Below are 15,123 nucleotides of genomic sequence, written 5' to 3'. Positions count from 1 at the left end.
AAATACATATTAGTACTAATTTACCAAGGATAATAATAAAAAGCAGTCTTACTGATTTGAAAGGAACTTTAGAAATATGTGTCCAAAACCAGGCAACCCTAATATATAAGGGCTCCAGAACATACATTATATGGCAAATACTTACTGTCCTCTAACCTGAAAGAAATGCAGCATCCTTCAATAAATTATTCAGGGATACTGAAAAAGCTATCTTCTTGCCAAGTTGTTTAGTGATGTTTCCTGACAGAATGATAGGACTGCTTTGCTTTATCAGCTTTACCTCCAGTTGGGTCATGTATCTCTGCTCTCTACTCAGCATCTGCAAATCTGTCATTCCCTAGAATAAACAAACAAATAAAAAACAAAAACCCAAGCCACTCAACAGTACAAACTGATCAAGTTTTGAGAAAGCAACAGTATAGACTTGGGCATTTCAGAAACGAGATGAGAGAAGGAAGAAAAGAGATTGTTTTTCTATACACCCAACAACTCCCCTTATACCTCCCCCAAACCATAAAACTTGCTGTTAGTAAATAATGGGGAGGAAGGACTGATCTGTTTTTCCAGTTATAAAAAAATGACAGTGGTGTGAGATGCTATTTCCTTCACCTCCTGCTGGCTTCAATAGTGACTGAAATCACTAAGAATGTTATAATACTGGGCCAAAAAATAATACAGTGTTAATGAAAATATTGGCAGTCTCACAGAAGTAACTAGATTTAGGTTGGACTAGATGCAAATGTCACAATCTGCAATGCTAATTAGTGTTTGGGTTTGTGAGAAACACCCAAACAGTCTTTGTTGAAATACTACTCTAGAAAAAAAAAAACCTGTAAATAATGTGCTCACTGTAGGAAAATGCAGAATGTTTGAAACTGACTGGCTTTGGAGGCCCACATAAGACATGGCATCCTGCTATGGGTATCAATTGCATAATGAAAAAATTGTTCAAGTCCTGGAATATAAACAAAAATGTCTGTAGAGTTTCAGTGATAAAATCCCACCTGCACTTTTGTTTGCTTTTTCATTTCAGATTTTAAATATTGGCATTCTCTTGCTTATTCCCCAGTGCTTTAAAAAAAACACAATTTCTGTGATATAAAGAACTGTATCTTAGAGATTCTTACATCTATATAGAGTCCTCAGATGTAAAGAAATTAGCCTGGGCTTACTCAGAGCCTTTATGCATGGTCAGAATACAGGTCTGAAAAACTGGGTGACTACATATGCACCATAATGAGCCAAAGTCCACAGGAGTCAATGTGATCTTCTCTACTGATTTAACACTGGAAGCAACCCAAAGGTTTTGAGTGCATCTGAATGTGAAAAAATCGCTTTAGATTACTTGAAGAAGCCATGCCTTAAAAGCTTTTAAAACACAGCAATTTAGCATTGAGTCTATCTCAAAAATATGTAATGAAGAGGACTGGTAATTTCTCTGATGGATTGCTCAAAAAACTATTTTTCAATGTGTGTGTTTTTCATTGTCTTTCTTTTCTGTGCTTTTATTTAAGTATTCATCCTAGTATGAGAGCTCATGACCTGAAAACATACCTTAATGTAATATACATCTCGGTCATCTACTATCAGCTCCAGGTGTCCAATTCGTGAATTTTTAGAAAACTCAATTCTCCCTTGGAGAAAAATAAAACGGTTTACTTTTTCTGGATATATACTGTTCAGTGATGCTTCATAAAACTGTACCCAAAATGATAGTTGCCATTGTTGTGAGCAATATATTTACAGAGTAAAAATATAATAGGTATCAGAGCAAAGGAAAAAAGTTAGGAACAGAGTTTGCAAAGGCATTGAAGTGTCCTCAGAATACACATCTCATTTTGAAAGGACATTCTGAGAATACTAATTGAGAAGAGGCAACATTCTGAGAATACTAATTGAGAAGAGGCAATGAAGCTGCTTCCAACAAACCAGTTTAGTTCTGGAAGTGATTTATACACTTCCTTTAGGCCCGTGCTAAAACCTGTAAGCTGTGTTGTGCTGTGGAGACATTTCATGTGCTCAGAACACTGTGCACACAAAGCTTTGCACAGTGTAGGTAAATCTTCCATACAATCCATTTGAAAATAACCAAGATCAAAAAAAAAAAAAAAAAATCTGGAGGGACAAATTCTAAATATGTGATATGGTAGAATACAACAAAACAAAACAAAACATCACTTGACCAGCATGTCAAAGAAGCTGAAAAATGTTGTCTATATTATTACCATATATTTATCAGTTTATATTTCCTCAAAGTGTTTGTTGATTTTGTTTTCTACGTTACACTGTGATTGAAATGTTACTTTTTATTATAATGCACAGCAATATCATAGTCAGCACTTAACTGATTTGGCAACAAGTAATTTTGTATCATAACTAACAGAATACAGCAAACTAAAATTCCAGAATAGTAAATCCAGTTCAGCATCTGTAAAAGATTACAGAACAATCTGCTGTGTTTCTTAGCCTTAGCTTCATCTATACTGGTAACAGCTTTTCTCTTTAACGTGAGTTTGTGAACCAGGTACTGAACCTCTGACTGTGCAAAATAGTCTTAACCAAGATGCAAAAACCACTGGGAATGGGTGTTACCTAAAGCAGTAAACTGAATGGCTATCACACTATAATGCAGTTTTAGCATTAGATTATTGACTGAAATATATTGATATTTATCTGTTAATTCTAATGAAGTTCTCCTAACTGACATTAACTGATAATCTGGTTCTTAGTTGAAAAACCTACCATCAATCTCAATTTTTTTCTTAGGTTGTATAAATCGGATTCTGAATTTCTTCTGTGGGACACTAAAATTTAGGTCAACACCAACATCCCTTTTCAAGTCTGACTTCGGAGTCCCAATGAAGAAGTGAAGGACAGCTTCATTTGGGATCCATGAGTTCTCCTGATAGAAAGAAAGAAAGGGTAACCGCATCTGCAATTGGCAGAGCATTTACAAAACAACCTATCACACCAGGTTACATCACATGATAATAGCCACCTTCACCACTACAATCATTTTTCACTTATCTGCTTTTCAAGTTTTTCAGCAAGAAATTTCTATTTTTCCCAGGGTGTATTTTCCATTTGCTGTCCAGTGCTTGTCTTGGGAAATGCTGTCTGAACACCTTGAATTTCACAGCCTACTGACCTTATTTTGAAATTATGCTGAATCCTGCGAAAACTTAGGGAAAATCATACCACACTTCCAGTTATAAATTTAAGCTCTATAGCTCAGGGCTAAGTGACTAGAATTTGGCAGGGGTACCTTAAGCCCTTACACTCCTGTGTCAGCAGTGGGATACGGTACATGCCGCCATGACCCTGACCCTCCAGTGGGTGCCTTAGTTGACAGTTTTGGCCTTGCCCTACCTACAGACAGCAGATTTTCTGGCAGAGGAAAATGCCTGTTCCCTTTCCTGCTTTTATTAGAGAAAAACAAAATCACAAAGGGAAAGTTACTCTGCTTATTGCCCTTATCTCACTGTCTCAGAGATACTGAGCAGCGTTTGAATACAGCCAAAGCCCAAATTGTCTCCCAGTAAAAACAATTAGCTCAAGCCCAGCAGCTTACTTGGGCTGTGATCGAAGATAAGGCTCCAGCCACTGCCCGTGTTAAACACCTATACTATCATTTCAGAAAAAGCCATAAATTCTTACTGTCCCCTGCAGAAGCTGGAAACCATTCCTTCCCCGGTCTCGCCCAAACGAACATATTAAAACAACTGACAGCCTTCTGGAGTGGGTTCACTGGAACCTAACTTCAGCTTTTAAACAAGGTGTTTAATATAAATTAATTATTTGGGGTTTGAGGGGTTTTTTTTCTCACAAAGAGAAACGAGTCATTTAAATGAGGCCCAGTTGTTTAGCACTGGGAACCAAGTAAAAAAATCCTGGTCTCTACTTTCAGCTTGATCAGTCTTATCTAACCAAATGACTTAATATTCATGTGCACTGTTTTGTATATGGAAATAGTATGTACCTATTATCAGCATCAGTTATTTGTTTTCAACGTATTTTCCCACTATAATGGGAATGGAAATAATAATAATGTAGACCTTGAAAGCCAGTTAAGTTGAATATACAGTACTGAGATATACCATTCTTTCATCAGCATAATAAACTAAAACTAATGCCAAAGTGAAGCATGCCATAATGGTACCTGAGGAATATAGTTACATGCAGCTTCCATAACGTACTGCTGCAGGCCTCTGTCCTGCTTAGTTAACGTGACAGCCACTCTCAAAGGTCCCATAAGGGGGAAAACCAAACCACTGGCTGGGTCAGGATATGACATTTCAGAACACAGCTGCCAGCCAAAAATCTCAGACACTGGTGGAAGACAACAGTTGAACATTCAGTTAGAACAACAAACAAAGATAACATGCAAATGAACATTGCACTGAAGACCTTTTAGAACTAATATGTAAGAAAGAAATTCTACTGAATAAGATGATCTGTTAGGGATATTTCAGAATGATCAAGCTTTCTAAGACAAACATAATAGTCAGACTCACCTCCCTCCCCAGTGCAAGATCTGGTTTCTGTGTGGTCTTGGAAAACATCTGTACCTTCCATCTCATCCACCATTGTGAAGTAGAGTTTAGAGCTACAACCAAGAATTTCAAACGGTCACATAAAAACAATTATGCTAAAGTTACAGCAATATTTAAACAAAATTCTGTTATATGCCATCTTGTCCCAGATGGGAAAAACAAGAAAGATGAAGTTCTGCTAAGGTCAGTCTACATTTCTACTAATTAGCACTGATTTTTATCTACAGTTTCCATGTTTAATCTGTCACTATCTTGAGATTCTTCTGCAGTTCTTCACAGTCAGTATTAGATTTCCCTGTTCTGAGCAATTTGGTATGGTCAGCTTATTCCAACTCCACTCACTGCCTGGCTTCTAGACATTTCCCTGCCCCCCCCCCCCCCCCCGCCCCCCCTTAGGGTATGTATGGACATCAGTTTTGTTCCAGTCTTGCAGTTCTTCCAGAACTTCAGAACTTCACTAAACTGCTTGTACAAGAATCATGGTCTCTGCACTTGATGGGAGCAAGAGCGTGAATGCAAAATCTAATAGACTCTACAGTCAGTCTTGTGTTCAAATAATGCACAATATAGGTTTGTAATTATTTTGACTTTTACTCTGGTCTGTCATCCATCCTAGCTGACAGAAATAGAAGTACATTAGTAAGTTTCCAAGAGTCCTAAGGGAATGGATGGTTTAAAAGCAAAGTCCAGAGCTTTTTAGCTCTTTTCTGAACTGCATATCCTATAGTACCGCAATGTCCCAAATCAAGAGAAACCCAAAGGAACAACAATCCACGTACTGTAAATACTTCATTCACCTGTTGTCATGTCTAAGAGGCATGTAGTTGACATGTTGTTTACAATATGTGCCTTCTACTTGGACTTCTATCAAATCAAAAGTCCAAAGAAAAGAGAAAGCCAGCAGAAAAAAAAAGAGCTAAAAAGCCTAGCTTGCATTAACACAAGTAATTAATTTGCTTAACATCTGACAGTTTTTGAGGTGGTATTTTACAATGTAACCTTTACCTAGCATTAAAGAACCTAACTAAAAACTCACTAGAAGGGTATGAGCACACCTTGTTAGTACTATATTCCAAATTATTCCAGTGTTTTGCTAAATACTATTCTGTACCTGGTTTTGCTAAATACCATCTGTAGAAGTAATTCTAAGCTTTTCCTCCACCACTTTAATTCCCTGAACTAGATTCTTTGGACACTAAAGTTCCAGAAACAGCACTGATATTCAGTAGAAAAAACCAGGGGAGTATGAAAAATTCATTTACATCTTTTATCATAAGGCTTTGATTTGAATGTACGTTTTTATGGTAAAACAATGTAAAATGTACAGAATAATTTCCCCTTCCTTTTCTTCTGAATGGCAGATTTGGACTATGAGTCAGACTGAAACAGTTTGTTTTCTGACAAAATGTATTTCTGCTTTATTAATGAGCCTGCCAGTTAAGTTCTGATGCAAGAAAGTTATTACTTTCACTATTTTAGGAAGATATCCTTGCTTAATCTTACCTGAAATTAATTATCTCCATAGATTCTTCTGGAGTGTTCAAGAAAACTTTGAGCTCTTGCCCTTTTTTTACCTGGATTCCCCCATCAAGACTAGTAGATGTCCTCATTCCTGTTAACCAGCTTAGGCCAGATTGTCCCAGAGTCCCCACAGTTCCCATTTGGACAGAAAGCTGGACAAACGCACTGTTGAAAGATTCAGATACATATTCTTCTATGAAAAGCACTTTCTTTTAAAAGCACTAATTTAAACCATAGGCTGCTCATCTTCTTCAATAAATACATAGTGTTTGATGCTGTAACACAGTATATTCTAACATTAAAATCATGACGACTATTTTGTTTCAGGAAATAACTTAAAAATTGTATGTACACAGACATACACTTTCTAACATGAATTAAAGTGTAGTTTTGCTATATCTCCTAAGTAAGGGATTTGAACCCAGACTTCAGCATGAAATATCAGGAAAGGGAAAGCAATTAGGATTGAGTATCATGGTGTAAGTTTATCTCTGTCTATACAGCACTTAGTGAAGTTTAGTAAATATATTCAGTATGTATAAAAAGCTACAACAGCCAGGTAAGGAAACACAGGGTTAAATCATCCATTGGTTGTAGATCCATAACCTGTAACTGCATGTCTGATCCTGAGAAAAATAAAAAATGCCATCCCCATAACAGGTAAAGCATTCAAAAGATCATCTGCATGCAAGCACTTAGGAATTTGATTTAGAGATAGGGAGGAATAGTCAGCTTAAAACAGTACTGAAAAAGCACAGCAATAGAGTTCAAAATCAGACAGGCACGATAGCAAACCACTGCTGTCCTTATAGGCTAGCAACCATTCAGCAATATAAGGCTGATGACTGCTTGAGTTCTTCAGAAATCTCCTAATTGATTACAACAGACATTCAGACAAAACTTTCACATCAGGAATTGCTACTTGACATCAGGAATATGTGAAAGTGACACATCTGCAGCAGTTACTACCTTGGCTTGATATATCCATTTAGAAAGAAATTTGACTGTTCTTTGAAATCTGCATTCCCTTTGATTTTTATGTTGATTGCTGCTGAGGCATTAACTGCCAGCTGAACAGGCAAGCCTGAAATTGCTGGAAACTGCAATTCTTCAGTGGCCAAACTCAGTCTTTTATTAAACTGGACTTCTTGCCCCTATGGTGAAAAAAACCAAACAAACAAAAACTAGAATTTTATTTTGCATAATAAAGTCATCATTCAAGAATTTTTCCAGATAAAACTATCCACTGCATTCTTCTGCTGTGGAAGTGTTTTTAACTGAGCTGATTTGGGAAATAAGGTAGAAAGCAGCCCAAAGCCTGCATCTGGCCAGGGCACAAATTAAACACTAGTCCCACCCAGTTAAAGAAATAATTATTTTTCATTTAAGCATGGATGGATCTGAATGAGAACAGCAAGAGATAAGAACCATAAGACAACAGAACAAGTCCTTGCCTAATGAATTGAATGCCGTTTAAACCCAATACATACTAGTGTCTTTTAGAGTTCAATTTAGAGAAACAATAAGTAATATTTTGTATCTTTTACATATCTGTCAGAAAGTAGTTTCTCAGGGCATTTACTTTCAAATAGAAAAAAGGTTCCTTTCACCTTCAGAAGTTTGACAGCCAACTCAGCCAGATTTAAAGAATAATGTTTCATTTGTTTTCTTAAATCTTCACAATCCAAGAAGCTAAGTTCATTTCCAAAGATCTTCATGCTTAGCTCACATTTCAAAACCTCCTTTCTCTCTGTACTCTCAGTGAACTGACATGATAAAGAAACAAATCAGGAAGAGAATGATGTTTATATTAATTTCCTTTCAAACTCATAACAAACAGTTCCTCAGTGCAGGCTATGTTATCAGTAAACTGACATTAGGCTCCCTTTTATAAATATTTCAAGACCACTTAAGACCCTGGATTAGTACCTGTTCTTTCCAGCTAAACTTCAGCTCCATACCACACAAGTTGACTTTCACTATGAACACAGGTAACGTCTAGTCCTAAGATGACTGGGCAAAAGGACAAGTATTGCAATACATACCCACAAACAGAGGAAGCTTTGAAAAATACAGTCTCAATTAATACAACATTATGGGTGCCATGATTGCTAAATAAACTGCTAAGAAGTAAAAATTTTACATTTTCCCTCTTTATGAATCAATACAACAGCAACACAACATGAACATGAGCTTCACTGTAAGAAGAAACTCTAAGATGAGTCCCAAGTAGAGATATGGTCTAAGACAAATGAAATAATTCATGGTCCCCAAGTTTTCCCAATAATACATCAACAATTGAAGTCAATTCCCAAAGCTTTCCTGTTACATACATAGAACATAGCTCTCTCCAAACATGGGTAAATTCACAAAGGGTCAATGTAACATCTGACATTAAACTGGGAAGTCAGATCACAAACAGCATGACTCAGGAACTTAATACCAAGCAGCTGTTTACAGTGCCACAAAAGTCAACAGACAAAAGGACATCAGTATAAAGAGGATCAGAGCTCAAAATAATGAGAGGAAGCCCAAAACACAGGGAACATACTCCCCTGGCTGAGAGTCATTGTTTTGAGACAATAAAACAATCTGAAAAACTGAAAATCTTGCTCTTTGTTGCTTTGTATTTTATGCAGCTGTTAAATTCTCTGCAAGTGACTGGAACTAGTTACGTATGCTTTAAGCAAAGGAGTCACAGTAATACAGAGCAGTCGTCCAGTGCTAGATGGGACCCTAAGTTTAACTGGGGAATGTCACTAATTTTTCCAAGATTTACAGAGTCAGTTACCTTTTTTACTAACTCACTCATCTTACTGTACTTTCTTCCAGGACAATTCTGGTTAGGTTTTCTCAACTTTGGCTTGCCAGACTTGGTCACAAGATAATCAGTGGGGCTGTATCGCTTCAAAGTCAGCTTCCTCTGGTTGACTCTTCCTGTTGTTTCCACCGGGTTTTCTGACTTGTGGTTTCTTTCATTAGTGTTTGCAAAATAATAGTCACTGAAAGTAGCAGACTTCTGCCCAAAAATCTTCTGCATGAGAGCCTCAGCATTCTCTAATCGTACATCAACCTAGGGGAAAGCATATGGCATTAAAAAGCCTGACAATGAGATGCATAAGCCATGTCCAGTTCTACAGGCAGAAATTAAAAAAATACATCCAGATGCAACCTTTAGGTTTTTGTACAAAGAAAGATTTTTCATACAAGATCACAGTGATCTACAAAGTTTAGTATCCTACCTCATGTAGCATCCAATACTGGATATTTCAGTATTAAAACTTTCCAGTAAAAACTCTTTAGTTTGTTGCTTATGTGAAGCTCAGTACAAAATAAAAATCCCTTTTTATTCAGGGACTGGTTCATTTACACCATGATGGGACAGTTTGAGCTACTGCTATTTTAGCATGTTACAAACAGTATTTTGATTGGAAAACACTAACACACCCTTTTAATGCTCCTGAAATAAGATTCTGATTGGAAGTTTGACTAAAATAGTATTACTAACACATATAAATCCAGGGCATATGACACTGGAAAAAAAAATATTTTGTTCCCTTGCAAGCTTAAACTGGAGATCTGAAGGCTACATTAAATTCTTTCTTTCACATACATATTTTTACCTGCAATAAAAGGTCCATATGCCAAACACTGCTTTCTCTTGGAGGCACATTAGAGGCACAATTAAAAATGATGAGGTTGCAGGCAGGCCATCTCAATATCCCAAGTACTGAATGCTCAATGGGACTAGAACAGTGACTTCAGTTAGGTATATACGACTCTACCTCCTGTATTGAAGGAATGATGCACCCAAGCCAATCCGTTTTCCACTGTAAGTCAACCAAAGGAATCTTATTGTCCTAAGCAGGAGCTAGACCAGTGTCTCTGAAAGCACTGACTTTTATCTTTCATTTGAATCAACAAGAGCTGAATATAACTTACTTGACTAGTGTATGGTACTATCAGAGTGAAAGTGGTTTTATTATGACTAAGTGCATTACACAAAGGAGTCATGAGTCTGAGGCAACTTTGCTGTAGCAGTGAAAAGCACACCTTGCTAAAGGAACTGCAATGGAAAATCAGAAAATATTTCTTTTTACTTCAATACACCAAGTGTCCCTTGAGGAGGGGGATAAAAAAAAAAAAAATCCATAAACTTGCCTCCAGTAGATTTATAGCCTGCCCCATAAGGTGAACAGTCAAATTTGTCATGACTGATCGTGGTAGAAAAGATGCAGGAGAAAAGACCACTGATGCTTCCATATTTGCACCTGCACCAGCTGCAATAGAAAATATCAGATATCTGTCATTTGGAGATCAGCTATTCTTATATACTTTGCAAGTCTCATTGTTCTTTGGAAAACTGCAACTCTGCTCATTAAGAAGATGAATAAAACAGGTGAATAAAGAAGGTGAATAAAACATTAAGTCAACAGGTGAAATTATTTAACTTTGTACTATAGCAAAGACTAACAGACATTACTGAAAGCCTGTTATCTGACTAACACTAAAAGAAGAGCATTTACAATACATATCGTACACAATAGCACTGGAAGAGATGGACAGAAAATCAAAATGTTACTTTGAAAAATATTATCTAGTGTTTTTGCTAAAACCAAATGATGAACAGATAGTAAACCAGGAAGGAATTAGCCTGAATCTTTTCTTATACCAAGGAAAGTACATGAATCAGAAGAAAAAAAAATACATCCCAATCCCCTGTTGCTGCAAAGGAAGCTCGCTAAGGAAGGAATCAAAAGTTGATGTTCGCAAAAGTATTCTAAAAAGTTCATTGGTTCTTATTCTCCTCTCTCACAAAACGCAAAGTTCCATGGTACCTGGCTTGCTGGAATTACATTTGATATACTCCAATTAAGGTCAAAGCAGAATCAAGCCTACATTTGCATATCTGGGTATGTCAAAAATTTAAATTCTCTAGAGCAGAAAAGCCATGTGGGATTTTAATAATCCATATGCTACAAAGCATTCAGTTCTAAAACTCCACAAACCTGAGTGGAATGTGACATCGGAATATGATGAGTATTTCCATGTCTCCCGGTCAAAATCTCTGCTAAGGATTTCATCAGGAATAGAATCTCGAAGGTGCTCCTTCAATGGATCATCTGTCTCCAGGAGCTGAGAGAGGTGACTCCAAACAAAGGAGCCCACTTAAATTAAACAAAGAAGAGCATTTGGAAATTAGAGAAAAATTAAAACAGTTTTAAAAAATACTGTTTCCCTGACCACAACAGAATTCATTCATTTTCAGCACCATTAAAATCAGTCTGATGCACCCATCTTTATGACAGTCAACTTATTTAAACACTGTCTTATTCTTTCCAATATGGCATGTGAGGGGCCATTCACTCCCTAGTTTCATTTATGCTTCTCAGCTAACCTAGGCAGAAAAGGAGGTAAGGTTAACCTACTTATGCACTGTTTGCAAAGGATCTTCTGTACTAAATTCAAAGGAATGCTGCAAAATAAAGATACAATTCTAATACAGATGTTAGAGGCAGACTATGCAGCTCAAATAATATTGGACTGTTTCTGTTCTTCAAAGAACAGATGCAACAGAATTATTTAAAAGATGGTTTTAAACTTCAACTTTGGCAGCATCACTCATTTTGTTCTTGAAAAATCACTGACCCACTGTACTGAAACATAAAAAGAAAATTAAGTCTGGGATAGACAGCAAGCACATGAAAATCTTAAAATAACTGTTAAAAACTATAAGCAGGAATACACAAAGCCTTTTAAAGGCAAGCATTAAGCAACTTTATATATAGGGAGGTCTATTAATCAGATACCCTACGTGAACACTGGCAACAATATTGGTGCACTCGTAAGAGAAAATTGGCAATAAAGTTTCTTTACATACAACAAACAAATCATTCCAATACAAAGAATCTTTCTATACTGTGCAATGTACATTTCCAAAAGCAGTTCCAAAAAGGAAAAAAAAAAAAAAAAAGCAGCACACACAGTTAAACAGTTGTGATTCAGATTTAATATTTCTGCATGACACCGTGCTGATTCATGGTTTGGCCATGTATGCACTGTGTTGTAGGGGGCAAACATATTCCATGTGTTCTGGAGTCTGGTTCTTAAATAGAAGCTTTTTTTTCTCCTGAAGATAAAAGATATTAGGGTCCAGTGCTAGTTCAATGCACAGACACTGAATACTGATATAACTGCATTTTTCACAATACTTCTTTTGTTCATGTTGCTTTTTCTGAATGTGGCAACTAAAAACTAGTATGTGCTCTATGCCTCCAAAAGCACTTGTTACTCAAAAGTCTATTATGTGAATTATTTAGGTGTTACACCAACCGAAGACAAAGGAAGGAAATTAACAAAATTCAGGAATATTGCATTAAATTGTTTAAAACATACAACATTTTAGATGGACCTATGGACCTCTTTCATAAATCAGACAATTTATTTCTTTTGCACGGAGCCACAGAGAGGAGAGTGGGGGGTCACCTTGACATTTTGAGTATTTTGCAGGCTTATGCAATTTCTCTCTGTCTGAACTCTAAACAGAGGGGAACAAGTCCTGTCCAAACCACAAGCCACATCATCAGATGAATACAATGCTGAGCCTGAACTCCTAATGGCTGCAGGATATACTAGTCTGGACATAACATCCTGATAAAATGGATACATGGCTTCAAGTTCAGAGCTGGCTAGGATCCAGACACATCAGAGTGCAGACAGAGCCTGCTTTCATCTGCCTGCAAACAATCTTATAGATACACCTTTCATGTTTGCTCCTTCTTGACAGATTTAAAAGCAAAGGATTAGTTTAGAGGTATTCTTTGTTGAATGTGGTAAAACAATTTAGAAAAAAACCCTCCACCCAAAATATGGGATCACCTTAAACATCTGTGTGCTTTGGTAATAAAGAGCTGATCGGATTCTACGCTTTTATGGAACCTACAGTTTCACTTCATACTAGGCCAAACACCTTCTCCTTCAGATAAGCTACTTAAATAAAATGATTACTTTTAAACATAGTATAGATTTTCTATTCGGCATCAGTTCTCAATTCAGTCTCTCATGTCAGTAATTTGGCTCAGATCAGACAATAATTGATCACGGAACCACAGAAGCAGGAAGCATAAATCAGAACAAACTATCAATAATTAAGACATTATACTTATGCTAACCTTTTCCCCATATGACTGCTACACTGTTGGCCAGCTATTATACATTTGGATATATGATTAACACCCCTCACAAAGTCCTTTTAACAACATTCCTAACACAACATGTCCCAGTTCCCACATTTTGCTTTTTCCCTGTGTTATAAACAGTTTCTTGATGCCATTTGTTTGCCATTAGATCCACAGTTCTCAAACTGTGACCCTTAGGACTTTCAGTTGACCTGAAGAATCGCTTCTGGCACAGTGACAAAGCACCTCCTGCTAAGCCTTGATGCTAACTGCAGGAAGCCTTAAAGTTCCTAGGTACCTTAAATCATCTAAATGAAAATCAACAGGCCTTTCTTTGCAGTCTTCAGATCTGCTTAGTTTCTGTCCAACGCTATCTTTAAATGTGATACTGTGATCAATATTAAAACCATATCAAAACTGATATAAAATAACTGCAAAAGAGGATAGTACCAAAGAAAGACCATGGTAGTGAGTCCTTATAATAAATATTTGTATTACATCAAGTAAACAAATGTGAACGAGGAATTTAGGAGCATTAAAAAGGTAATTAAGGATAGTTCACTTCATACCTGCAGCTTGCAATACTCTTTTCTGCCACTTGTGTCTTTCTCAACCTAACAAAATGTAATTTGCAGTTATCCATTTATATTTCTAATACACTAAACATCAAAGATGTTCCACGCATTTCTTTCTCAAGAGCATTCAGCTAATGAAATGTTGCCAGTAGAGGGAACTAATTCTGTGAAGAGTCACTCCTTACCGACTATTTTTAAAATAACAGTATCGCAATTCCTATACAAAATGTGGCAATCATACAAATAATCTTTTAAAAACGACCTATAAAGTATTAAGATTAACTAAAAATTGATATAGATTGGTACCACCACACCTGTAAAGTAAATCTTACATTAATGTATCATTTAGGAATCTGTAAGATTTCAGTAGTTGCTTGGCTAACCTTGACTGGATGTTTCTTTCAGCAAAGTCTTTTGTACTTGTTTAAATAACTCTTCATGTGGACATTTCATTGCAATATAATAAGCAGCAATCCTTATTTCCACATCTTCGCTGGTTGCTTGATACAGCTGAACTAATATAGCATTCTAAGACAAAAAGATAAAAAGATAACCAAAAAAGAAAAAGACAATTATTATTTACTCCACTAAAACACCTCATGTATGCACTTTCGGGTACAGGTGGGTTTTTCTTTCTGAAAGAGATAGCTATTGCTTTATACCTGACAAAGTCACTTCATGCAACACGTATACAAACGTATGTATATATTCTCTATACTACCTTGTCCACAAGTTTTCAGAACAAACTGTCATTATGACCTGAATCCTATACCAACTAATTTATTCAGGAATGTCTGCAACACAAAACCTCACTTGCTAGCACAACTGTTAATGATGGTTTTATTCCACCACAGGGGAGAGTTGTTCTATTATATTTCACACACACACCACAGCTAATACACAGACAACAATGGCTACATTTTTGTTAACAGGCTATTAAGATTATTACTTCTGGTCTCAATCAAAGGGTAGGACTGTAACAAATTTATTCTGTTCAATACTTCCCCAGTATCAACAAATGTGAATTGTTTGGTCAACTGCCAGGAATTAAGACATTGGTGACTGATACTAGTAACATTTCTATTAGCATTTAACATCCCCAGTCCACATATAGGGTTTCAGTTTAGCAGTTCATTTGCTAGACAATGATGGGGTGTATGACAACATATAGACTTCATACTTTCAACAGGTCTAAGGAGCAACACCAAGCTTCGTAACTACAGAACAAGAAGATTACGCCAATCCATGCTGCAATTAAATTTAAAAAAGCCACAGAAAATGCTTCCTCAAGTGGAA

At 36.5% G+C, this 15,123-nt stretch overlaps 1 protein-coding gene across 1 annotated transcript in view; it reads right to left on the bottom strand.

Moving 5' to 3' along the window:
* Positions 1-15,123, bottom strand: part of LOC128134724 (uncharacterized) — a 104,028-nt gene that overhangs the window by 61,481 nt on the left and 27,424 nt on the right. Inside the window, exons 13-24 of the mRNA XM_052772789.1 lie at positions 14,211-14,355; positions 11,084-11,242; positions 10,236-10,354; positions 8,866-9,147; positions 7,685-7,840; positions 7,044-7,228; positions 6,057-6,239; positions 4,515-4,606; positions 4,160-4,329; positions 2,743-2,902; positions 1,555-1,634; positions 157-337 (exon numbers count right to left, since the gene is read on the bottom strand). Coding sequence (XP_052628749.1) covers positions 157-337; positions 1,555-1,634; positions 2,743-2,902; positions 4,160-4,329; positions 4,515-4,606; positions 6,057-6,239; positions 7,044-7,228; positions 7,685-7,840; positions 8,866-9,147; positions 10,236-10,354; positions 11,084-11,242; positions 14,211-14,355 — 1,912 coding nt within the window. The remainder of the gene's footprint in view (positions 1-156; positions 338-1,554; positions 1,635-2,742; positions 2,903-4,159; positions 4,330-4,514; positions 4,607-6,056; positions 6,240-7,043; positions 7,229-7,684; positions 7,841-8,865; positions 9,148-10,235; positions 10,355-11,083; positions 11,243-14,210; positions 14,356-15,123) is intronic.

The sequence above is a fragment of the Harpia harpyja genome, chromosome 21 (assembly GCF_026419915.1).
Source record: "Harpia harpyja isolate bHarHar1 chromosome 21, bHarHar1 primary haplotype, whole genome shotgun sequence".
Taxonomy (NCBI): domain Eukaryota; kingdom Metazoa; phylum Chordata; class Aves; order Accipitriformes; family Accipitridae; genus Harpia; species Harpia harpyja.
The sequence above is the reverse complement of the archived record's forward strand: the minus strand, read 5'-3'. Positions and strand labels throughout refer to the sequence as shown.